This window comes from Podarcis filfolensis (genome assembly GCF_964270895.1).
Source record: "Podarcis filfolensis genome assembly, chromosome: 13".
NCBI lineage: Eukaryota > Metazoa > Chordata > Lepidosauria > Squamata > Lacertidae > Podarcis > Podarcis filfolensis.
The window spans coordinates 17090753-17116077 of record NC_139615.1 but is presented as its reverse complement, the minus strand read 5'-3'; the positions used below and the strand labels follow the sequence as shown (position 1 = coordinate 17116077).

General features: G+C 46.6%; 1 protein-coding gene and 1 long non-coding RNA gene across 2 annotated transcripts; both read left to right on the top strand.

Moving 5' to 3' along the window:
* Positions 1–3: 3 nt before the first annotated feature.
* On the top strand, positions 4–9278 carry LOC310747612. Its single transcript, XR_014540956.1, has 2 exons — positions 4–1082; positions 8860–9278. It is a non-coding gene; the product is annotated as an uncharacterized lncRNA (long non-coding RNA).
* Positions 9279–13161: 3883 nt separating this feature from the next.
* LOC310748329 (germ cell-specific gene 1-like protein) lies at positions 13162–24996 on the top strand. Its single transcript, XM_083584027.1, has 6 exons — positions 13162–13298; positions 15680–17710; positions 18355–18402; positions 20279–20431; positions 21623–21734; positions 22789–24996. Exons 2-6 carry the CDS (start codon positions 17401–17403, stop codon positions 23135–23137), a joined length of 972 nt encoding a protein of 323 aa, XP_083440153.1. The 5' UTR covers positions 13162–13298; positions 15680–17400; the 3' UTR covers positions 23138–24996.
* The last annotated feature ends 329 nt before the right edge of the window (positions 24997–25325 follow it).

The window sequence follows — 25325 nt, the reverse complement described above, 5'->3', positions numbered from 1 at the left end:
CCTCTTCCGCTTTGCGGCGCAGGTAGTCTCGCGGGCACTTCCGGCCTACGTTCGAACAGCTTTTCCAACCCGACTGTAAAGGGGCGGGGGGAGAGAGGGCTGTTTCGCCACAGAGATGTCTAGGGATAGAGCGGCACCATCATTGCCTTTGAGTTTTGAACGGCAGCCTTCCGGGGACCTTTCGCGAAGCTTTCGGAAAATGGCGGCGTTCCTATGAGGAGGGCTTCGGAAGAGTTCGGCGGCAGCTCGGAACCGTTCGGGTTTTCCTTCGGGCGGTTCTGCATGACGTCAGGAGCGTTCCGAGAAGGCGGCAGTGGACGATCGAGCGAGAAGCTGGAGCCAATCGGAAACCGCCGGGAGCGCCTTTCGGAGGCTCTGTTCGGGCGGCTCAGTTGAGCGGCTGCTGCCTCTGGCGGAGGGTGACGAGAGCCTGACTCACTTTTGCGCATTCTACACTAGCGTGGTGGGGGAAAGAGAGAGAGGGGGAAAACCCTGAATTGAGTTTTGAGGGACGCCTGTGCCGCTCCATTTGTTTTAAGCATTCATATACCACTTTTTAGATATACAAAACTCCAAAGTGACGTAAAAAATGTGAGTGGGAAGGGGATTTAAAAAAAACACACACACCATAGCTTAATAAACACAAATTGGGACAAAATAGAGACTTGCGGCGCATCAGGAGATTAACAAATGTGGCATCTTTCCGTGGATCAGATGTGAAGTGACAAAATGGGTTGGGGTGTGTATATTTTTGCACATACCCTAGTAACCGCAACTAAGCATAAATACATGTACCTGAAATAACACAAAGGACCCCCCTTTTCTTCCCTACTTCTGCTTGCCCCCTTTTCTTCTGTTGTCTTACCTGTGATGAATTTTGTATTGCAGATTCCTTGCTGTGAGGACCTCTCCTCTTTTATCTTTTGAAAAGCAACGTGCATGAAGAAGGCAGGTTGTGTTTTGATAAAAAAGCATCATAATTCTTGAGCCTGAGGCACCCACCATCCAAGCAAGAGAAAGTGCACACACTGAACTGAATGCATGAGTTGACGCTGAATCCCAGAAGATGGGAAGCCCTTTGGGTGGGCAGTTCCCAGGTTAGGGAATTGGGCAGTTTGCTTGTTCTGGACAGATGTGTAGTAGTGGGCGGAGGGGGTGCTTATTGAGCCATTGTTGTCAATGGATGGTTCAATAAGTTTCTGCAGTGGCTCTTTGCATCCCTTTTCCAGCTCGGGCTGGTGTGCGAGATACAGCCATTACCTGGAATGGGATGGCTTGATGACAGTGACCCATGTGTTGGTTAATCTCAAGATTTGACTCGTGGGTTGTGCACTGTGTAAGGCTGCCTTAAGGTTGACTCGGAAGTTACTGCTGTTGGACTTCCTTTGCCAACCAAGTTTGCGCAGCGACTGGGATGATAGAATAAAAACTTGCCTGCAATATCTTTGCTTATTTTATTTTAAATAATAATCAAACAGCTACAACTCACCACTCTACACCAGCCAGTACCATACAAAGCATTTGGTCAACTTAAATACAGATTTCAAAAGAATCAATTACCCTGTCACATCGCTGCATTTGGTGCAGCAGATAAAGTACCCCCTGCTAATTAGTTAAATTGTTAAGATACTACAGGTGTGTTGAATTGTTAAGAGCTCACAGATGTTCAGCCATGCAGGTTATAATTACAAAGACATACCATTGACCATAAGAATATTAAGAAAACCTAACAGCCACTTGTGCAAAACTCCGCTGTTTAGATTGTTAGCAGAACAGCCTCCTGTAATCACGAAACACTTTTGTCTGTGGAGCAACATGATCTGCCAATTTATTTAAGACATTTATATTCTGCTTAAATAGTTACATTTCTAAGCAGCTGTGCATAAAAACCCCCAATCCACTGAAAACTGGGACAATAAAACAAAAAATCAGCATAAATCCAAACACTACTTTAAAGGTTCTGTTCACTGACTTATAAAGCCCTGAACAATTTGGGACCTGGTTACCTGAGGTAACACCTGGCTTCTGAAACCTCAGGATGAAGCCCTCTTGGCTGATCTGATGGCAACCAGGGGAGGACCTTCTCTGCCGTGGCCCCCAGTGGCCCACACTATCCAAGTTATGGCAGTTCGTGATGCGGGGCAGGACAGTAAATGAGAGCCAATGTGGTGTAGTGGTTAGAATGTTGGACTAGGACCAGGGAGACCAGGGTTCAAATACCTACTTGGCCATGAAGCTCATTGGGCGACTTTGGTCCAGTCACTGCCACTCAGCCTAACCTACCCCACAGGTTGTGGGGATTAAATGAGGAGGAGGAAAAACCATGTGCCCCACATAGGACAATTGAGCTCCTTGGAGGAAAAGGTGGGATTAGAAAAGCAATAAATAAATGTTTGAAGTGCAAGCAAATAAACAGCAATATGTTCTTCATTAGTTGACTTAAGGTTCTGCTCCAACCTGTTAACTCATTGCCGTATCTCTTATTCTCTGAGAATGAAGCAGCAACAACAGCCTATAATAGGATATTTCCATCCCTCCATACACCTTAGAAGTGACTGGTTACCCCCCCAGCTCACTTTGCAACACGTCACCCCCCCTTGCTTTGTTTCCCCCTCAGAACTCTCTGTGATTTATTTTCCTGCCTCTTGTGACTTTTGTTCTGCCATGGAGATGTCCCCCCCTCGTTTCTTTTATGCCACCTTGTGCTTCTTTTATCTCTCTCTTTCTGTGTAATCTTTCACACCTCCCAATGACTCTGTGTGTGCTTCCTTGCGGCCTCACGCCCTCCTCCTCTGTTTTCTATTTATTTTCTCCTCTCATGCAACCACTTCATGCTGCGATTTTTATTTTAAAACAAAATAAATCCCCCTCGCCCCCTAGAAACTATTTTCACACTTTCTTCTGCAATCCTTGCTGTGCAAATTGCTTATTTGCTGCACCTTTGGGACAGGTCCTGACAGGGACCAAGACTGACAAGGGGCTTCTAGAAGCTGGCTCTGCGCCCTCTGCTGCAAGGGAAGCTCTGCAGCTGGCCCATGGGTAAGCAGGCAAGCAGATAGGAGACTTCACGGTGGACGGCTGCCCGTTAGGGATAATGGGGCACTGCCTAACCAGCCTCACTTGCCATTGATGGGCCCCCACCTGCCTACCTTCTGACTTGCAGCCATGCCAGGTGGTAGTCCTAGCTGTCAGCTTCCTGCTCCTTATTCCCAGTGCCTCCCAGAGTGGCTCCACCTACTGCTGCCCTCTCTGCCTTCTGCCCTGCCAGTCCCACTGTGGCTTAGCAGATCCTGGAGGGAAGGAGAATGGCAGAGGGTTGTGTGTGTCTGCATGGGCCAAACTGGCAGCAGGCAAAGTGGTGGGCTCTGGAGGTATAAGACTCTGCCCAGGGTATCCAAGGGTGCAGAGACATTCCCTAGTCATTGCACTCAGCTCAGCATCTCTCAGCCAGCATGATGTAGAAGTTAGAGAGCTTAGACTAGCACCTAAGGGACCAGAGTTCAAATCCCCACTCGGCCATGAATTTCACAGGGTGACCTTGGTCCAGTCACAGTCTCAGCCTAACCAGAACAGGATTGTTCTGTGGATAAAATGGGGAGGAAGAGAACCATGTCTTGAGCTTGGAGGAAAGGCAGGATATAATTCGTTAAGTAAATGATTTTGGAATTAACCTCAGCAGAACTCCCAGCCGAACTGCTTGAAAGCCCTGTATCCAACCACTACCCCATCAATCAATTCATCCTTTGTGCTGGCAAGCCACTGCAGCATCACAGGGGCAGAGGACCATTTGACCCTTCCAGTATGTGGGTATGCCTGGTGATGTGGTGGCTGTAATTATTGTTATTTTTATTCATACCCTACCCATCTGGCTGGGATCCCCAGCTACTCTGGGCAGCTCCCAACAGAATATTAAAAACATGATAAAACATCAAACGTTAAAAACTTCCTGAAACAGGGTTGCCTTCAGATGTCTTCTAAAAGGCAGATAGTTCTTTATTTCCTTGACATCTGATGAGAGGGTGTCCCACAGGGCGGGTGCCACTACCGAGAAGGCCCTCTGCCTGGTTCCCTGTAACCTCACTTCTGGCAGTGAGGGAATTGCCAGAAGGCCCTCGGAGCTGGACCTCAGTGTCCGGGCAGAACGATGGGGGTGGAGACGCTCGTTCAGGTATGCTGGGCTGAGGCTGTTTAGCCAGACCATCCTCCCTACCAGTAAACAGATTAAAACTGCAAGTGAGGCATTAGCATGACCAGAACTGTTTTGAATCAATTTATCCCACTTTGATACACACCCCGTTCTCTGAGTTTTGCGACATTCTAGGGGTGCATGAGGGCTTACCTATGTTTGGCTTCCTTTGGAAGGAAGCCACTGGGGGCTGACTGGTGTTATGTAATGTTTGAGTTTATTTACAAAAGTACAGGTTGAGCATAGGTGGTTTCATGGACTGGTTGGTCACAGAAGGATGCTGGGATGAACCATCTGGGGAACCACCAAGGGAAGAAGGTTCAGAGCCCAGGGAGCGGTGGTGAGACAACCATGAGTAGTCAGAGGGAGGACTGGGAAGAGGTGTCAGAAGCTAAAGAGGTACCAGAGCTTAGTGAGCTGGGAGAGTCTGTGGCAGAGAGGTCCAGAATCAGAGACAGAAGCTGAAGCAGGAGAGAAGGGAGGCCAAGAGGCAGAGATGAGTCAGGCTGGTGAAGAGTCATGGAGCAAGTCCCTCCCCATCTCCCAGAACCAGGAGAGGCGTGAAAAGAGTGGAGGAGAGGTTGGCTGCATGCAGACACAGTCTCTGATTGCTTGGGGAAAGCCCTGGAGAGGAGGGGACTTAGACGGATGTCGGGAGGCAGGGACTTTCAGTCTCAGCAACTGATCCATGCGGCAAGACCTACCAGGGATGAGCTGCTGTGCTCATTAGGTTTGTCACTCAGCCAAGTCTGTGCAGATCATGTTCTTGCTAATAAAGAGTTAACTCCAACTGGCCTGGTGTGATTTACTGCTGGCTCCTGCCTGACAGATTGATCCTGACTGGTGGAGATGCACACAGCTTAGAAAAAGGGATAACATGCCTATGGGCTGCATTTAGCTCCCCAATATTTTTTTGTGATCCCCTCAAACCCTACCAATTTGTCATTTTATTAAAAAAAATGTGGCTGTCAGCTGCTTCTACCGTCGTGTGAACGTGGCCCCAGTTGCATTGGCCTGACTGGGGGACAGGAAGTTTCCCTAGTAAATGAATGCAGTTGATCAAACTTTGGGAGATCTGGTGGGCTAGCAGGCAGGACCACTCAGCTTCACCCTTTGATATAGGATCTGAATTCATCTGTGGTCCTCTTGAGACTTCAGGACTGGGATTGCGCACATTTTTATTTTTATTTTAAGAGAGGGAGAGAGAGAGTTTGGTTCAGGGAGGACGGGGTAATTAACAAGCTATTGATTGCCCAGGCGGGCTGATCGATTGGGAAGGAAGCGAGGTTGCGCTGAGCACCGGCCGCACAGTGCGAGGTTGTTGGAGGGGGTGCAGATGGCATTGATGCTCTGGCTGCTGCTGCTGCCCCTTCTCTGGGGTGGGGGGCTCCCGTTTGAACTGCACGAGGCCATTGAGGAGCTGCAGAGCGAGAACACACAGCTCCAGGGCAAGATCCAGAATCTCACGGAAGCCCTAAGTGAACTCAGGCTCTTCGTATGGAACCGATCGCAGGGTGAGACCCCCCAAATCTGGATCATGACCCCTCCCTTTCCTGGCAGCACCAACACTCCTCTATTCCAACCTGTATTCCCAGGGCTATCATCTCCTCTTTTATCCGATCCCATTCTTTTCAGTATAGGTAGATTTGTAGTAGCTCTCTGTTAGTTGCACGCAAAGCAAGTTACTAGTCCTTATCGGTATGTAGAAGAGCTTGGAAAACACTGAGCAGTTTCTGGTGAAAGATCGGAAGCTGGTACAGTGGGAGCAGATTGCGATATCTTGTGGTCAAGAGGACATGTGCATGTTGTGACAAGCAGAAATATTTTGTCCACTTAAGTGTGCCACGTTTGGGGGGGAATACCAGAAATGTGCTTCTTCAAACAGAACATTTTACTAGTGGCAAGAAAGCAACAACTATGTGCCGTGTTTAGATCCCATGCTGAGCCGATGATGAATAAACTATGCGAAGTAAGGCGATATATATGCTAATTAATATGCTTAAAAAAAATTATTGCAGAACTGGGGTGACCTTGAGATGGAAGCTCTGCTAACTGTGCTCATAATTAACAGCACTGATTTTGCTCACTAGGGAGGTGGGTTCACCTGCCTGCTGCAACTATCCAAAGGCCTCACCTTTGTTGACAGCAGATCTTAAGAACTCCAGGGTTTACGGTGATTTTGAAATCCTGAAAATGTTCCCGTTGGGGAGAGTGCTGCTGCATGTGATGATAAAGGCAAACCCAATGTATAAATATCAGAATGCAGCTCCTGTCAACTGCTATGATTAAGACTAGGTAATGACCAAGCTACGATGCCTTTCCTGGCTGATTGGAAAGCAATTTACTCTTTATTGAATAAGAGCAATCTATATGAAAATCTGTGCCCTCAGATATTTTCCATGTTGTTGATGTTTGAGTGATCCATATACATTAGGTCGCAGTGTGTGGGTACTGTAAATCAGTCCTTGGCTCTAGTAATGGGTTGGACGAGGGCCAACTAACAGAAGCTAAACCCAGATGCAGAGGAGGAGTGTGTGGGTATGTTATTGGTCTTCCCAAGGGAGTGGTGTTCACAGCACAGGGGGCTGGTGCACAATGGAACTGGTTAGAGTGGGAGGCCCAACAGTAGGTGGCGCCATAGAGCCAATGACGGGCAGAACCAACGAGTTGTAGTTCTGCCCCATTATCTTCCCTGCTGAGTCTTACTAGTGAGTGCAACACTGAGACCAAGGAAGAGGAAGCTGGCAGGTGGGGCTTGGGGGCTGGCTGTGAGCAGACTGAATTTGGTGGAGCAGGGCCCCATCTGCCCCCATGGGCTAGCCTTCACTGTGTTCTTCTTATTGATCCACAGCTGCAACTGCATGTAAACAGAGATAGCCTGGCCATGTTATCCCTGTGCTGGTAATCTCCAGTCTAGACTACTGTACATTGGGCTGCCATTGAAGGTTGTTCAGAATCTACACTTGGTGCAGAATGCAGATGCTACATTACTAACTGGGCATTGTTTTCATATTAAGTACAATGTTATGCCCACAACACTGCTTCTAGTCTATTTCCAGGCCCAATTTGACGTTAAGCTGTTCGACAGAGGGCTTCCTGTGAGGGGCTTCTTTGTGGTGGTGCCCCAGTTGTGGAATACACTCCCTGCAGAGGCCCACCTGGTCCTTTCAGCCCCAAACATACATTTTTTATTTTCCTGAGATTGTTTTCCTCAATCCTGCTTACTGTTTTATGATTATTTTGTGGCCTTTTAGCTTATCATCTTTAGTCATATTTTGCTTTTTATGAACCATCCTGGGAATACAATGGAAGGGTGCTATTAAAATGCTTTAAAATAATTTATTTATTATGCCTTATTAGCAATTGAGCGACTGTATCTAGTTCAGTTCACCATTAGCCATAAGAAACGCCAAGCAAATTAAATGTTAAGTATCAAACAAGCGAGCGGCTTTAATATTAATACTTATGTTCTTCTTAGTCAAATCTGTTCGTGACTCAGCTAGTGGTATTAAAAATGTAGCAGTGTTCCTCATATCTTTGAAATCATTATTTAAAAGTATAAAAGCATAATTTAAAAGTATAAAATATCATTTGAAGGATAGATCGGATATAGAATTCCCTTAAAATATCTGTGAGGTATGCCTTTATCCTTACAGCCTGGGATTGTATATAATTGTCCAGTTATTTGGTATTTGTCTTTTTTCTTCTTTTTAAAGTATGCTAAAATAAATGTTCAAAAAGAAAGAAAAGATCTGATTCCCAGTTGTTGAGGAAGGAAGGAGATGCACGGAGAATGGGAATGTGGCAAGCGAAACGCTTTGTACTCCAATGCCAGAAATGTACTTTTCCAAACTGAAGACCATTCAGATCTCATCCATAGAAGCTGGATACTCTGAAGTGATGTCTTAAAGACCTGGGCCAAACATAGTTTGATCCCAGTCAGCTCATACCCTCCAACATTTCTCTGGTGAAAATAGGGACGTCCTGTTCCACAATGATAATTTTACTAGTTATACCCCACACATCTTACTGGGTTGCCCCAGCACTCTGGACAGCTTCCAACATATATAAAAACATAATAAAACAGTAAACTTTTTTTTTTTTTAAACTTCCCTATACAGGATTGCCTTCAGATGGCTTGGGGGGGGGGGCAGATAACTCCATACATTTCTCCAATGAAAATAGGGACATCCTAAGGAAAATCGGGACATTATGGGATCAAATCAGAAACTGGGACAGCTTCTCTAAATCCAGGATGTCCCAGGGAAATAGGGACACTTGGAGGGTCTGTCAGCTCCATAACCTCTTTCTCATGCCTCAGCCCTTGAAGTAGTTGTTATGTACTGAAGTTCTCACCCTGGGCCAGCAGGGGGATACTGTAGATAGTTATGCAAATAAGGGATTGAAAGTGACGTTCAGTGATTGGATAGTTTTAGAAAATTGTTACAGTTACATTGTACCGGAGCTCTATATAAGCAGGCTGGCTGAACCCTTCGGTTCAGTTCTGTCCTGGCCTGGGAATAAACAAGAGCTGTTTGAAGAATCGCTGTGTCGTCTGATATGTTCACCCACAACATAACAGTAGTAATAAAGAAAAGCAGCTTAATGGTGTGTGTGTGTGTGTTGAGCATGCCTGAAGAATGGTTAATTTCACAACATGTCCTTTCCTTCAGGTTCTCATTCCACGGCTGAACACCTTCTCCGTGAGCACCTGCCTTGCCGCCCAGATGCCCATTGGCGAAACACGGCTGCTCCCCGCCTTCCTGAGCCTTCCTCGTGGCTCCTTGCTGCTATGCTCTTGATGGCGATGTTGTCAAAAGTCATGGGCTGAAAAAAATAACAACATAGGTGTGTGCGCGTCTGTGCACAATGCTCCTCTGCCTCTGCTGGGGGAGCTCTGATGTTTCTTGGAGCTTCCTTTCCCACCTTCTAGAAGGGAGATCATGCTTTCTGACCTTTTCTTGGACTTTGGCTCCTGCACCAGAGGGTTTTGGGTACAATTTTTATTTGTGCTATCTTGACCTGTTGATTCTGGATTGCATCTAATCCAGCCAGATGGGCAGGGTATAAATAATAAAAGTATTATTATTATTATTATTATTATTATTATTATCACCATCATCATCAATGGACGACTTAATGTCTGTGAACAGGTAATTGAATGGGTGTACGCAAAAGCTCAGTGGTTGCTGAACAGCCCTAAGTGATTGGGGGTGGGGGCCTATGGAGGGTACTTTGAATAGTAAGTTTAAGATGTTTCAGTGGATATTGTGCAGGCTTGAGTGTTGATCAAAAAGCTTTGGATACATTGACTCAGTTTTTTACCAAAAGGAGCTAACTTGGGGAGGGGGGTCATTAGAAAGGGGTTGGAGTCTTTGATTTCTTGCAGTTTCTAAGCCTGGGGCTTAGATAGTAGATTTCTTGGCAATTACATTTTAATGCATCATTTCCCCCCACCCCGGCTAACTCTCAGGATTTGCTGTTTAAAGGGGAATTCTGTAGAAGACGCCCCACCAGACGTTGCTTTTTTCTTTCACGAGGAGGGCAATCACATTTGGGCAATTTCAGGTTGGCACAGTTCAAGTTGATTTGGAACGGAAATGCTTTCCTCTCTGTCACATTGGATTTTTTTTAAAAAAAATTTTTATGATAAGCAACTGGGTGTGAAAATGGGCCAGATTTCCTGATGCAACGTGGTAGGACCTGCCGACAAACAATTCAGAATGAACACTGAATAAACAGGCAGCATTCCATGCAAACCGATGGGGAGGAATGCTCAATGGAAGCTGTCTGGAAGCAACCTTACAGAACAGACACCGAAAGCAGCTTCAGGTTGCACTGGGGATAATTCTGGCACTTGACCATATGACTGAGATAAAGCAAGACAGAAATGAAGATGCATACCCTTTTGCTAAAGAGGGCTTATTTGTGGTGTTCACAATTACTAAATTTATTGTGGAGGGGATTCATGGATGTGTGTGTCTGTCTGTCTATCATCTATCTATCTATCTATCTATCTATCTATCTATCTATCTATCTATCATCTATCATCTATCATCTATCTATCTATCTATCATCTATCTATCTATCTATCTATCTATCTATCTATCTATCTATCTATCATCTATCTATCTATCATCTATCTATCTATCTATTTATCTATCATCTATCTATCATCTATCATCTATCTATCTATCTATCATCTATCTATCTATCATCTATCTATCTATATCTATCTATCTATCTATCTATCTATCATCTATCTATCTATCTATCTATCATCTATCTATCTATCTATCTATCTATCTATCTATCATCTATCTATCTATCATCTATCTATCTATCATCTATCTATCATCTATCTATCATCTATCTATCTATCTATCTATCTATCTATATCTATCTATCTATCTATCTATCTATCTATCTATCTATATCTATCATCTATCTATCTATCATCTAGCTATCTATCATCTATCTATCTATCTATCTATCTATCTATCTATCTATCTATCATCTATCTATCTATCTATCTATCTATCTATCTATCTATCATCATCTATCATCTAGCTATCTATCTATCCCCCTTTTCCAAGGAACTCAATACAGCAGAAATCTACCCACCACACCACTTTTTATCATTACAACAACCTTGCAAGGTAGGTTATGTCCAAAGCTTCATGACTGAGTGGGGATTTCAAGCTGGGGTGCTAAAGTCCTATGCTGACACTCTAACCACTGCACCACTCTTCCCCCCTCTCTCCCTCCCTCAGATCTAATGGTAACCTTTTAAGAATACATGCTAATGCCTGCTTGGAAGGAAGATTGTGGACTTTTAAAGCACGTCTTTAATAACAACCTGTTATCTGGAGTTTTAGCAGCTCAAACTTTCTCCTTTATTTTATCTTCATTCCAGGAAAAGCATCATCCTGCTAAATATCCGCCAGATGAAGCTGATTTTAAAAACGCAAGAGCAGTGCCCGGGGGGGGGGGGGGAGGTGGCAATCTTCATAGAAGTCTCCCTCCTGGCCAGTTCTGAGATGTATGTGGGAGCTTCTCAGTGCCATGGTAGAAATCCCCAGTTAGGAGGTCTTGACTTGCCTGAGGATGGGCCTGAGCTTTGAAGTGGAAATCACAGTGGATGTGATTTCCTTAGGAAATGGCTGCTGTGGTCACATCCACACCATACAGAAAACACAAGTTTAAAGCTTCCCTCAAATAAGCTTGAGAACCGTAGTTTGTTATGGGTGCTGGGAATTATAGTCCTGTGGTGGGTAAACTACAATTCCCGGGGTTCTTTTTGGGGGACGCAATGTGCTTTAAATGTCTGGTGTAGATGTCTATTTGAACTTTATTGACAAGCAGTTGTTAAAACTCTGAGGAATCTCCCATTGGAAACAGCCGGGCTCTCAGTACCTGAGAGCCAGCTGCATTACAGCAGCAAAGAAATGGATCCCTATATGAACAGCTCCTTGATCTCCCTCCCCATCACATATGAGTAGCACCATCGGGGCAGGACCCTCACTCAGCAGAGGGAGCAGAAAGGCCCCCTAGTACAACTGGGTCGGCTAAGCACATTTTGAAGTAATACACATCACCAGCTGAAGAGGGTCTCTCTTCCCCCTCCATAACATTAAATCCAGAGCATAAAACAATTTATTAGTGATTAGGAGCCTCATACCCAGAGTTGCTTGGGAATTCTAATAATCCAAAAATCAGCGCTGTGAAACCAGCGGCTGAAATAAGTGCTATTTCGAAAGGTTCAGTCTGCTGTCTTGATTCAAAATGGCATCCAGTTGTATCCAGACCTATGCCTTGATTGTCAGGAGCCAGAGTCAGGAGCAAGTCAGCAATAAAACACTCAGTGTCAGAGAAGCTAACTCTTTACTCAAGGAAACCAAAACAACACAGGCCTAGCGATCGCAGTGACTCTTCCCAGTAGGTCTTGCCCAAATGAGACAGTTGTGAGGACTGAAGGTCCCCACCTTATTATTATTATTATTAATTGAATTTATATACCCAGGGGTCTCAGGGCAGTACACAGAATAAAATCGAGATACAAAACCACAAAATACACCGCTCTCTAAGACTCCTCCCCAGATGCCTTCCCCAGCAGCCTAAGGCTCTGTTGTCTTGTCTCTCTTTGCTCTGCCCTCTTCATTCCTCTGTGTTCTGGGAGACCAGAGGTGGGGAGGAGCTGGTCACAGACAGAGCAGGAAGATTCCCTGGCTTCTTCAGCAGCCTGCCTGCACTCTGCCTCTTGACCTGCCTCTGTTTCTGAACTGCTCTCTGCCACAGCTTCTTCCTGCCCACTAAACCCTGTTACCTCACACGCATCGAGACCCATCACCAGTCCGCTGGCACAGAGCCTTCTTCTCATGGGGGCTCCTCAGCTGGTGTCTCCCACCACTCCTCTGCAACCAGTCAGTCCACATGACATTGATCTCAGGAACCATCTTGCCAGATTTGGTTATGGTCTCTTAAGACGTGCCCAGATGCATAGAGAACTGAGGACCAACTTTCCGAAATACATATAGTAGATGATTACTACTTGTGCCTTCCAAAGGGGAGAGGCTGAAGCTGCTGGTGGGGCATTCGGTGGGCTTCCCCCCATCATGTGGCACCTGTCTCCAAAACTGTCTGCCTACAGTTCCCTCCCTGCTCAACCCCAAAAAGCCTAGTGCAAGGAAGAAAAAGAAGAAGAAGAAAGAAGAAGAATAGTGACCCATAAATCACAACAAGTAATGCCGTTGGACACTGGTGTTAACAGTAAGGAAGTGTCTTTTCCTGTGATAATTATAAGATGCTTGAGAACTTGAGGGTCCTCCTGGCTCCCAGCTTCTCCTTATTCTCTTAAACGCCCTCTCAAAACAACAACAACCCAGGAATCCAAAGGAACTTCAAATAGCTGTATAAAAAAGGGAATTCATGCAGGGGAGGGTCATAACCAATGAGACTGGTAGGGTGAAAGGCAAAGAGACAACCAGTAGAGGGAGCTAGAGCCAATGACAAGGGAAACCAGCTATTTTTGTCCCCACCCTCTTTCCTATTGGCCCATACCAGGGCAACACTGAAGAGAAGGAAGAGAAGGGTGCTACCCTCTGGACTGGTTGTAAGTTGGTGGCTGACTGGGGGAGGGGGAACAGTGCACCAGTTACCCTAATGGACCAGTCTCCAGCGGCCATAACAGAGTGGGTGCTTTGCAGGCAGAAACACTGGGGGGGAGGGGGCTGCCAGTTAGTGCAGGCAGTATCTGGACAGTAGGTGGTCTGGCTTCTTAGCAGGCAGCTTTTTTACGCTGCAGATGTTTCTCAGCCCTGCTACATGCACAGAAACTCCTTCTTCACACAGCACCATTAAAGATACAGAAGTGTCCATCTGGTCATCCAGTTGCTGCCTCTTCTAATCCTGGGACTAGATTCTATTCCCACCACAACCTTGGGAGCCCTCAGCCCACACACCCCTGTTTTCTGCTTGTTTTCTGCTGTTATTTCAGCAGGCGTACCCTCCCCTCTCTCTGAGAACCCTGGAGACTGGAGTTCTGGCTCCCAGCCCATCCTGCTAGATCCTCTGTGTCCTAATTACTTTGCTGTGTTTTAAGTCCGTGCCGGCTGTGGTGCAAGTGGTTTGATTCTCTGCGTTGCTCTTAATGAAAGGGACACACAAAAAATCTCCTTATTGCCAGCTGGGAGTTAATCCCAAGAGACACAGGGTCCCAAATAGAAAGACTGTGAACCCGGGGCAGGGTGACACAGCAGGATGGGTGTGCGAGATGGGGCCACACAGGGCACAAAGGCGCACAGGAATTGTACGTGCAAAGGGGGAAAATAGAATGTGCTGGGCAGACTGAAATTCTCTTTCGCTCTTCCCCGTTCCACGGGATCGCCATATCTCCTGCCTGTCAATTCACTAATCCACACCTCTTTCTCTCTCATATATAGACAGATGGCGTCTGCACCCACCTGTAACATAAAGCATTTCTTTGTATTGGCCTGTCCACTGGTCAGTCTTTCTCTACCTTTCCACACCTTCCTCTCCACACCCACAATCCTTCCGTGCCAATAGATATTTTCTGTGGAGTGAAATATGACAGTCAAAAGCAAATTAATGAAAAGCTACAACTATGAACTTTTTTTGCATTTCTTTGGTACCATCTGCCCACAATATTTGTTTTGTTTGTTTACATACATTAATACACACATACAAGTACTGAAGATCCAGATTTTGTTGTGGTGGTGGGGGAATATTTCACTTCTGAAATAATGATCTCTCTCTCTCTCTGTTTGTGTGTGTGTGTGACATCGATCAATCCACCCATTAATGTGCACGTCTTCCACTGTTGATCGATCCGTGCCCCATTATCCCCCCTCCATCTCCATACAATTTGCCTTCCTGTTGGCGTCTGTTCCCCTCTCTCCCCTCCAACAAGCCCTTGTCAGCCTTCCAGCCTCTTTGTCTCTCTCTGCCTCCGTGTCCACTCCATCCCCTCTGACCCCAGCTGCTCCTTCATCTCCGCATCCAATTTCTCATCCTCTCCTCCTGGCAGCCGGGCGATTGCAGAAAGGGAAGACCAAAGCGGAGATGCTCCCCCTCCCTCCCCCCTGCCCTCCCCCTTTATTAGATGCTAATCCCCACCACTTGGCACTGGTGCCCCCTTGGCACTAATGAAGAGGTTTTTTAATCAGCCGCCACCGCACTTCTCCGCCTGATTCCTATCCCCCGGGGACGGTGCCGCGCTGGAGGGTGCCGGAGCTCTCCGCCGCTTGCTCATTTATCACACTGCTTATGCCACCTCTCCACTCTGCACAGCCGGATTGGAGAGCACCTCCTGATTCTTCCCTCCTGAGCAGCATCTGGGGAGCATTTTCTCACAAGCTGCACACTGCGCCCTTGGGAGCGGCACTTTCCTTCGCCTGCAGAGGGGTCCTTGGCTCCTTTGAAACCTTTGGGGTGGACATGTGCTGGGTGCCGTCTCTTTGCTGAGGAAAGAACTCCAGACCTTGTCTCCAATGACCGTGCAAGTGTGGGCCCCAAATCTGATGTTTGGGGGTTGATCTCCAGCCACCAGGTCAGCTGAAGGACTCGGGGCAACAACCTTACACCAGCGAAACCTTTTTCATGAACGATGTTCTTCTGAATCGGTTTGGCAGCCTATCCTGGGGGAAGAAAGAGGATCAAAATATTTGGGTGTTGAACATCAGGTCTTTTCTTCCACTTGGGTGATTTGGAACTGAAGTGGACACTGTCTCCTTCTGTTGCTGCTGGATGGCATTTTGAGCTTTCCTCAGTACCCACTTTTTCAACTCCCTCAAGCGACAGACTGAAAGGCCCTGTTCCATTTGAACCCACTGCTGCTTCCACGGGGGTTGAGATTCACCAGACAACTTTGACAAAAGTACCTCCAGAAAGAACCCTTTCTGTCTTCCTTTTCTTTTCTCAGCCTGTTATTCTTCAGCTTTGCACAAACTTCGGGTTTTTATCATCCCTTTCCAGGCAACTGTTTTGCCAGGCAGATCTCAAGACCCTGAAGAGAATCGGCACGGCAAACTTGCGTCTTCTTGCAATTGTAGTGTGTATTTGAACAATAATCACCCTGCAAACTTGCAAGCGTGAATTGGAGGATATTTTTGAAGGAAAGCGGCGATGGAGTCAGGACAGAAGGGAAGAGATTGGATTCCTTCGTGCCTGAGGGAAAGTGGATTAGAATATAATTCTTAAAGGAGGACGAACAAAAAGCCCTTGGAGCCGTCTGATCCCAAAAGGACACAGCTGACTGACTGGGTGTAGGGGGCAGAGACAGACAGGCAGTATCCGAAGACAGGTTCTAACAGAACTGGAGGGCCAGAAGGAAACTCTTAACAGGAGTGATCTGAATGAAAAATAGGGGGCATTTCAGAGGGCTAGTTGGATTTTTGAGTGAGCAGAACCTAGAACTCTAAGCATTGCCCCTTCATCACAAGTGACGGGCATTGTGGGTTGTGAAGACTGCGCCTTAATCTGGCTACTCCCAAAAATACCACTGAGGGGTACCAATCTAGAGGGAAAAGAGGGGTGCTCGAGACAAAGGAACTTGCTAGTAGTAAGTCATTTTGGGGAGTCAGGGTTGCAGGCTGGTTTTCCACTCCTTCCCCCCTTCTCAGGGGCTTGAATTTGAGGGGTGGACGAGGCCTTTGAAAGCTCACAGAGCTTTCCCCTCTTAGCAGACAAGCAGAACTGGCAAACCTCAAATCACTTCATGCCTCGTGACAAACTGTAGAGTTGTTTATATGGTCCCCTCTGAGCTGCTAGAAAAGGGGGGAGCTGGACGTCCACATTTCTTGACACCCCAACCCTAATGGGGAGGTTTTCACTCTTTAAAACTATTTCAGAAGGGCTACTGTGCAGCATTTAGACTGCAGCAATTAGGCTAAAGTTTAGACTATTTCCACTCTGTCTGTTTGGAAGAGATGGTTTGCAATTCTTTGTGGACTCTAAAAGACTTTTTGCATTGACTTCAAACCCATCACTTAAAAAAATCAAACCAAACCTTAAGGGATTTAAGATTTGAATTTGGAAGATTGTTTAATCGGGGCAATGGCCTACAACAGCTTTTTAACAAGACTTTGAATGGGTGTTGTTAATAATTAATTAATATAGCTATAAAAAGGGGGAAGGTTAGCAGTGGGGGAAAGTATGTGTGTGTTTTAAAGTTCTTTTTAAAGTACTCAGCATAAACTAGGCAACCTGCTAATAATTACTTTATACACAGATCATTAATCAAAATCTGGAAGGTCTAGGTAGGAATCATGCTGCCTAGCTCCTTCTGTGTTCATTAGTTCAAACTAATTTCTTTCTGAGACCTCAGGTATCTTGGGTGCCAGCACCCGCCTGGCTCTTAAGCACTCCACAAGTAACTAGTCCCTAATAAGAACAGAACCCCAGGCTGAGTTCAAATTATGATCACACCATTTTGTGGTGTACTGCTTCATAGTGGACATACTGGATGGGCCACAGCATATGAATAAGGAGGAGAAAATAATGATCAAAAGTGAGGCATTCTCTGTAAATGGAGCTTTGTTCAGAATTGGCTTCGCTCCACTGAAACAAGGAACCAGCAGATTTATCCAACAGTAGAACATAGTTTTCTGGGAATTGTGAGCGAATTCGAATTATTTGGGTGCGACTTTGGGCAGCCAAACAGACAGCTCCTCACATCTCTTGGGAAAACAGGGACGATGATTAAACTGAGCCGAAGGTCCCGCTCAATGCTCTCCTTGGGCCTCAACTCTTTGGCCCTCTGCTTTTCGGTTTCGGCCTTCTGCACCAGCTATTGGTGTGAGGGAACCCACAAGGTGGTGAAGCCCCCCTGCCTCTCGGCCGTCAAGAAGGGGAACTGCGTGCCCATCAACAGCAACGAGACGATGGATGGGAACGTGACCATGGACCCCCACGTCGTCCAGTACATCTGGGAAACGGGCGAAGACAAGTATGCTTTCCGGTATTTCCACACGGGCTTCTGGCTCTCGTGTGAGGAGCATCACGGAGGTACGAAACCAGCCTGCGTCTCATACGGAGCAGATTCCATGACGGCTGTTATTAGTTTGACAGCTAGGTCACAAAACCCCTCTCCTGTTAGACAGACAAGAGAGAGAGAAAGGGGAAGAGTGTTGGTGGTGGGGATGTGGAAGGTGGCTGTCAAAGGGCAGCAGAGGAGCAGAATGAGATGAGGTCTCCACCTCTTGTGATCTAGGGCCAGTGGTCATGCATAACAGGCCGCCTGCACACCATGCAGTTATAGCGCACAGCTTCCCCCGAAGAATCCTGGGAACTGTAATTTGCTGATGACACTTGGCATTGTAGCTCTGTGGATTCTTTGTAGGGGGAAAGTGCTTTAAAATAGTGGTGTATATCTGGATTCCTAATCTACCCCATATGTAGTTGGGTTTGCCCTACTCACCTCCCCTCCCCCCCCCCCCGTCCTGGGGCTGCATCCTGGCTCAAATGAAACCACCTGCAGTTTAAAAGACAAGTGCGTTCCAAGCCTGGATGGGGAGTAAATTGTGGGAAGTCTCTTTCGCTGCGAGGGGAGACGGAAATCTTGACAAACAGAAGAATGACATAATTGTTGTGATCAGCACCAGCCTTTGGATAAACTGAAGCCATCTTCTTTCATTGTTCCACCCTTTTAGAGGAGAAGTGCCGGAGCTTCATTGAGCTGCCCCCCGAGTCTGAGAAAGGTGAGATTTGGGGAGGGCGAAACAGGCCGTCTTGTTTAAGGGTGCAAACACAAACGGGAAATGGCAGAATTAATAATGCTGTTTTATGTTGAGACATACCAGTGGCTCATCCGACCGAGTCCTGTCTACTCCAGATGTCCAAGATGGTGGCCGTTCCTGCCTCCTCTTGTGCCATAGTTTAACTGAAGTGTTTCTTCGCACAGGGCGTAGTTAAACTATGGAATTCACTTCTACAAGAAGCAGAGATGGCTGCCAGCTCTGAACCTTTCCTAAGAGGAGAGGGCTAAACTTATGAACAGCAAAGAGCTACCCACTTCCTGGAAATGACTTTTGTAATAAAATTCGACACTCCCCAAATAAAACCCCACCACCATAGTGGAAATGCATAGGGCAGAAACATTCTGGACACTGGTAGTCAGCACAATATTTTTTAAACTTCTGTGCATTAGGTTTTCCTCTGGACCTCCTATTATTTATTTTAAATTATGTGCATCCTATAGTGCCTATAAAATATTATGATGTAGTATTGCATCTGTTGCCAGCTGCTAGATGTATATTTCACAAACACTCGGAAATCACAAATGGAACCTTTGACACGGGAGTGTTATTTAAAGCCTGGGAGCTAATTAAGTTATTGAAATTAATAACTCAGGCCGAACAATCCTATACTCCAGATACGGCAGGGGGCCACTTAGGTCATCATAATGACAGGGGCATAGATCTCAACATACCCTGCAGTACTGGAGCAAAGGGTGACATCTTTAAAAGATCTTACAATATTGACAACCAGTTTGCAGTTTTGGAATATGAGCTCAATGCTAAATGCTTGCATTGGACCTATTTGTTGTGCATGAACGTTTTACTCCAGCATGGGATATTTTACATTAATTTCAATGACAAATAGGAAACCAAACCCCTGCTCTCCGTTTACCATACTTCTAATTAATATGCAGTGTTCCACATCCCTTTAATTCACAGGGAAGGAGTACAGCTCAGTGGTAGAGCATCCATGGAGCAGAATGCCACAGGTTCAATCCCTGGTGTCCCCAGGTAGGGCTGGGAAGCCCTGCATAGCTGCTGCCAATCTGTGTAAACAATACTGGCCTGGATGGACCAACAAGTCTGATTCAGCATAAGGCAGTTTTCTGTGTTCCTCTTGTTTCTCTTCTCTTCTACATCCCGGCTACAAAAGTTGGCTTTATACCAACCGTCATGTGTCCCCTACACCAAACAATCTTGGGAATCTACGGTAGTTGGTGAGGATTCCGTTAGAGATCTTCCTCTATCCCCAAACTACAGCTTCCACGATCCAGTGGGGAGAAGGAATGACTATGAAATCAATTGAAGTCCGCGGTTTAAATGTGCCTACAAAACAGGTCACTGTGATACTCATTATTGCCGAACAAAGTAATGAGGCTGAGCACTATTTTTTCCTCCTTAGTTATTTAATATGTATTAACCGATTCATTGTAGAGTTAACTCCATCCCAAAGGCTTGCCATGTGTTATCAACATGTTAAAAACATCACAAGTGTTATGAACAGGAATTTAGGAAGTTGCTGCCGTTCGTCGAGTAGGTTTTCACAGGGAAAGCTCCAGGACGAAAACAAGAGTGCTTTGACATGGAGCGTTAATGCCCAGGCCTGTGCTTGGAGAAAGTGGGAATGCCCTTATGCTGAGTTAAGCTGCTGGTCCGTCTAGCCCAGTTTTGTCTACCTTGACTGGCAGTGGCCCTACCTGGAGATGCTGGGGCTTGAACCTGGGACCTTCTGCATGGGGAACAGGTGCTCTACCACTGAGCTACGGCCCTTCCCGAGACTCTGTGAGACATATAGATTGTTTATAATCTCCCACTCACCACCCATGTTACTTTCCAGGGGTGCTGTGGCTCTCCGTTGCCTCCGAATTCCTTTATATTATCCTGTTGACTGTGGGGTTCCTATTGATGTGTTTGGATGCCGTCTACTATGCCAACTTCATTGATGGGCTCAAGATCAATGCTTTTGCGGCTGTGATCACCGTTCTCTCAGGTATCTCGATCTACACTGCGCCACCAGTAGTCAGCTACTCTTCCCACTAGGTATCCACACACAGCACTCAGACCTAACACTCATTTTGTATGGACTTTCACCACTGACCCTAACCCCATCCATATAGTACTCGAGATCATGGTCTAGTCATTCCTGTATCATGCTCACAGTATATCTAAATGTGTGTAAGGAAGTCTCTCTTTTTAAATGAAAAGTATTTGGGGAGTGATTTTGAGTGGGGAAACAGGTGGCAGGCCCCCAAAATGAAAACAAAACCCTGCAACCCCAAACTGTTGTAGTTTCTTTATACCCATGTGCTGTTTCCCCACCCCACCCTGAAAAGGTTACTGCACATGCTTGGTGGGGCAAGCACTGGCCACTGCCCACTTGATGCTTGTCCATGACAGGGCCTTCTCAGTGGTGGTGCCCTCCACCATTGTTGAGTTTGTGTCTGTCTCCCTCATTGTTGAGTTTCAGGAGGAATTTTAAAACATTCCTGTATATGCAAACATTTGTTAGCTGAAAGATACGCTTCCTGGCAACCGTGAGATCACTGGCCGAAAGACTGTTTGCTACCCTGGGCTCTTTTGGGAGGAAGGATGGGATATAAATTAAAACCACCACAGCATTTCTTATTCATATGTGGTGCCCAGCAAGGCACTCTGCCAGCTTTGTAAAGGGTAATCCGAGGTAGCTGGCCTCATTTCCCAGCATGTGATCAATAGTGTGTGTCCATTGCTAGAGGCAAACAATACAGTGAAATACTGAAGCCATGAGCTAAGCCGGGCCACAAATGCCTGTCAGTTCATGTATTCAGCAGGATCAAGCCTTGGTATAGCTTTCCCTAGAATGTACAACTTTAAGCTTTCAGGTAGGGATAGAATCTCAAGTTTGAGTGTTTTCTCAAGGATACAATTTCCCAAGCAAAGTAAAACAGCATTTCAGGGATTGGTCGGCCCTACCATTAGGCAAAGTGTGGTGACTGCCCGAGGCAGCAGACACCAGGATTCTGAAATGTACAGCCTTACACTTGTAAGTGAAATCTCTCAAGTCTGTCAAACTTGCTTTCTGTTGGGCTGCCATGGCTCTGCTCCTATTCAGCTCAGACCCCAGAAAGTGGTACCCAAGGGAAGTAAGCGCACAGTGGCTGGGCATATTCTGAGTATCTTTCTGACCACCCCTTCCCAACAGGGCTCCTGGGCATGGTAGCCCATATGATGTACATGACCGTCTTTCAGGTGGCTGTGAACCTGGGACCAAAAGACTGGAGACCTCAGACATGGTATTATGGCTGGTCATTTGGGTGAGTAAAGCCAGCATGGGAGAGGAGTGGGGTGTGGGTAGGGTAAATGCAACCCAGGACAGGGCTCCTATGCCTTTAATTAAAGCATAGCAGCAGGAATTTCAGCAGCTGTAGCTTAAAGGTGCAGGAGCCCCCTTTCCTTTTGCATCCAGCCACTTTGGGTGTTGGCATTTGCATTTGAGAGTGGAGTTGTTGCTCTGTCCAAAGATGAAAGGAGGAGGAGAGGATATGGGAAAGGAAGTGGAAAGAGGGGAGAAAGAGAGACAGAATGATGGACAAAGGTGGAGAAGAAATGTGTAGCAATGTGCCCAATTTCCATTTTGTCCCCTCCCCCTACCTCGCTAAAACCCCTAAATATGTTACATTTGCATTTTTGCAAGCAAACCCAAATTCGAATCATTTGTTTGACACTCCCTCCTCCCACCCCAATTTTGTTTTAGCTCAGTTCTTTGGAGCAAACCTTTCAGCCTCTGTTTCCCCATCTGGTATCCGACATCATAAGCCAAGGAAGCCTATGGAACAAAAACCCATGGTTTGGAAATACCTAATCATATTTGGTTGGTTGGATTGTTGATGTCAAAAGGTTTCTGTGAGGGTGAAGAAGAGAGGGTTCGGAAGCACTGAACACACTGACTATGGGATGGCAGCCCATAACATCTCATTTATTGTTTGGTCTAGGCTGGTCCTCTTCCAGCTATCTAGACACCAACAGAAGGAGCGGTACATGAATGGGTACCTTTTTTTGCCTTTACCTTTCAGCGGTTCTCAACCTGTGGGTCCCCAGATGTTGTTGGACTACAACTCCCATCATCCCTGAGCTCTGGCCTTGCTAGCTAGGGGTGATGGGAGTTGTAGTTCAACAACATCTGGGGACCCACAGGTTGAGAAAGGCTGCATGACATGAATGGGTGAAGAATTGTGTCAGAACCGGTGTATACATGGAAAAGGAGTTTTAGGAAGTCAGTTATCATGGGGGAACTGGATAGATTTGGCAGTGCAAGAATGACCTTGAGACGCATCCCTTTGCACCCCCTCCCCAATTTCTCTCCCACAGCATGGCCTGGCTCTCGTTCACCCTTTGCATGTCAGCCTCTGTGCTGACCCTCAATACCTACACCAAGACCATCCTGGAATTCAAGTACCGCCGGCGGATTTTTGAGAAGCACACGGCGTCAATGGGGAGCAGCAGAGGTCCCGGCTCACCCGCTCTGGCCCCTGACCTCGAACGCTTCCTCTGGGATAAATATATCTTCAGCGTTAGTGACTCTCTAGACTTCTCCCCTAGCCCTCCGGGTCCAATGGCTCCCTGCAGCGGGCGCAAGGCCTACGCGGGAGGGTATGCTGGGCTCGCAGGAGGTCACAGTGGAGATGCTGGTGACGAGGATGACGGGGAGCCATGCTAGAGAGAGAGAGAGAGGGAGAGAGGATGTTGGGTGGAGAACAAGACCTCCCACCATCACATCCCTTCTCTTCCATTTGCTCACCCATCCATCCAACTGTTTGTCCCATCACAAATATGCCCTTCCCTCTGCTTAGGCAACCTATGGCCATTTCACAACCTGTGAAAACATTGGTTCTTTGAGGTTGTCATGACTTTTAGGTTGGGTAAAAGGGCGAGAGCAGACCTATGGATCAGGCCCAGTTCAAACTGTACAACAAGAAGAAGAAATTATTATTATTATTTTGGCAGCCCTACCAGGAGGCAAGAGGAGGCAGCTGCCTCATGTGTTGAGTTTGGGGCGGTAGAGTGGGAGGTGGGCAGGTCAAACCCAGAGGGCGAAATGTATTAGGAATTCGTTGTGCAGGGATAAATGGAAGCCGTGAAATGATATTATTGCATTCTTGTGGAGCTCTCCTTCAGTTCAGCAAGGCAACACAGAGAGCTGGCCATGAGATTTTTCCCTCTAAGGCAAAGGACAAGATGGTCCCCGCCAATACACTGGCATTTGAATCATTCTTAAAAACTGAGGGGCAGCGTCCGCCATGGCACCTGAGGAAGGCAACTTCAGGGATCACGAAGAGGCCTGGCTCTTTACTTCTCAGAATCAGCTGCCTGAGGCGGCTGCCTCACTTTGCCCAATGACAAAATCCCAGAGGGTTGTGTGTCCTGATTTTATTCCATTAATGCTGTTCGGAGGTTTTTTTCTTTAGGCGCCAACATGCCTCTGGCATATGGTCACAGATCATGGGGGATACCTCTCAGATTGTGCACTGCAGTTGCTCGTGGGGAGTGTGGCAGGAGATCTTGGCCCAATCCCACTGTGACTCCTTGAATTTTGAGGCCCTCTTATGCTTTCTGGCATGTTCTGTGAGGGCTGTGGCTAGTTAGGAAATAGCCACTGCGATAAACTTTCGGCCTTGTTATTTACGTGCTGCGGCACCCACTTATGTTAGTAGAAACCAATAGGATTGCCTTCTGCTTGCGGCTGCAGTAGAATTGTGTGTATCCACCGTCAGTTGACACCAAGGGCTGTATATAACCATTTATTTATCCAAGGCTGTTTGCGGTGCATATTGGACTTGTTCCTCACTAATCCTGCATAGGGCCTGTCTATAAACAAGGTTACTAGTATATTAGTCAGCTTGCACTTCGCAAAGGTAGATACCGGGCTGCTTCAGTTCGTGTTTCATTCTTGAGAGGGAAAATTCCCTCTCTCCTTCATTCCCATCAAATATTCCTATCTACAAATCCCAGGGTCAGCAGAAACTCCTGCAGCTCCCTGTTCTGTGGCGCATGTAGCTGGCTTATTCTCACTGCTGTTAGGAGGCGTTTTGAGCTAGTGTCATAAAGAGTTCAGACTTTTCCCCAATAACCAAGGCCTGGAGCACACGTATACACTAAACCCCAGCTTTCTCTGTTGTGAAAGCGCCCTAACAGCTCTGATAGCCTCCCCAACATCCTGAGGGGATGTCAGCGAGCGAGGCCCAAGTGTCTTTATGTATGTGGCGTGTACAATATGTTTGAGTAGTAAAATAGGTCTTGCCCTGTCCTGTTTTCACATTGCCCATTTCAACCAGGCACTGGACTGTTATGGCTCCTTTTCAAGGCTCTGGGCTCCTTCAGCGTCGTAGCCCTGGCTCCCCTGATGGCAGCCATGGTCCCTCATCACTGTCCCCACCTCACATGCCTTCCCCCCAAAACCCGTCTGCAGCTCTCCTGATTTATCTCATCGGCTTTGCTTCATATAATCTCCCCGTGTGTGGGGAATGAGAAGATCAAGAGTTGTTAATTTCTGGTTGATTAAATAAATTAAAGGATTAATCAGTGTCAGTCTGCTTCGTTTTATAAAGCTGGAGGGAAGAGGGGAGGGTAAATTCATCAAGCATCAAGCCCTGCTTTCTAGGCCCAGCAAAGCTAGAAAGGAGGACTTGGGAGGCGACGGTTTGAATCCCTGCTCAGCCATGAAGCTCAATTCACGGGCCAGTCACTGCCTCTTGGCCTAACCTACCTCACAGGGTTGTTGTGAGGAGGAGACAGGGAGAACCATGTACGCCACCTCGAGCTGCTTGGAAGATTAAAGGTGGTATATAAATTGTAAATATAAATAAAGCAAGCCTCAGAGGGAGGGGAACCTGTGCTGCTGGACTATT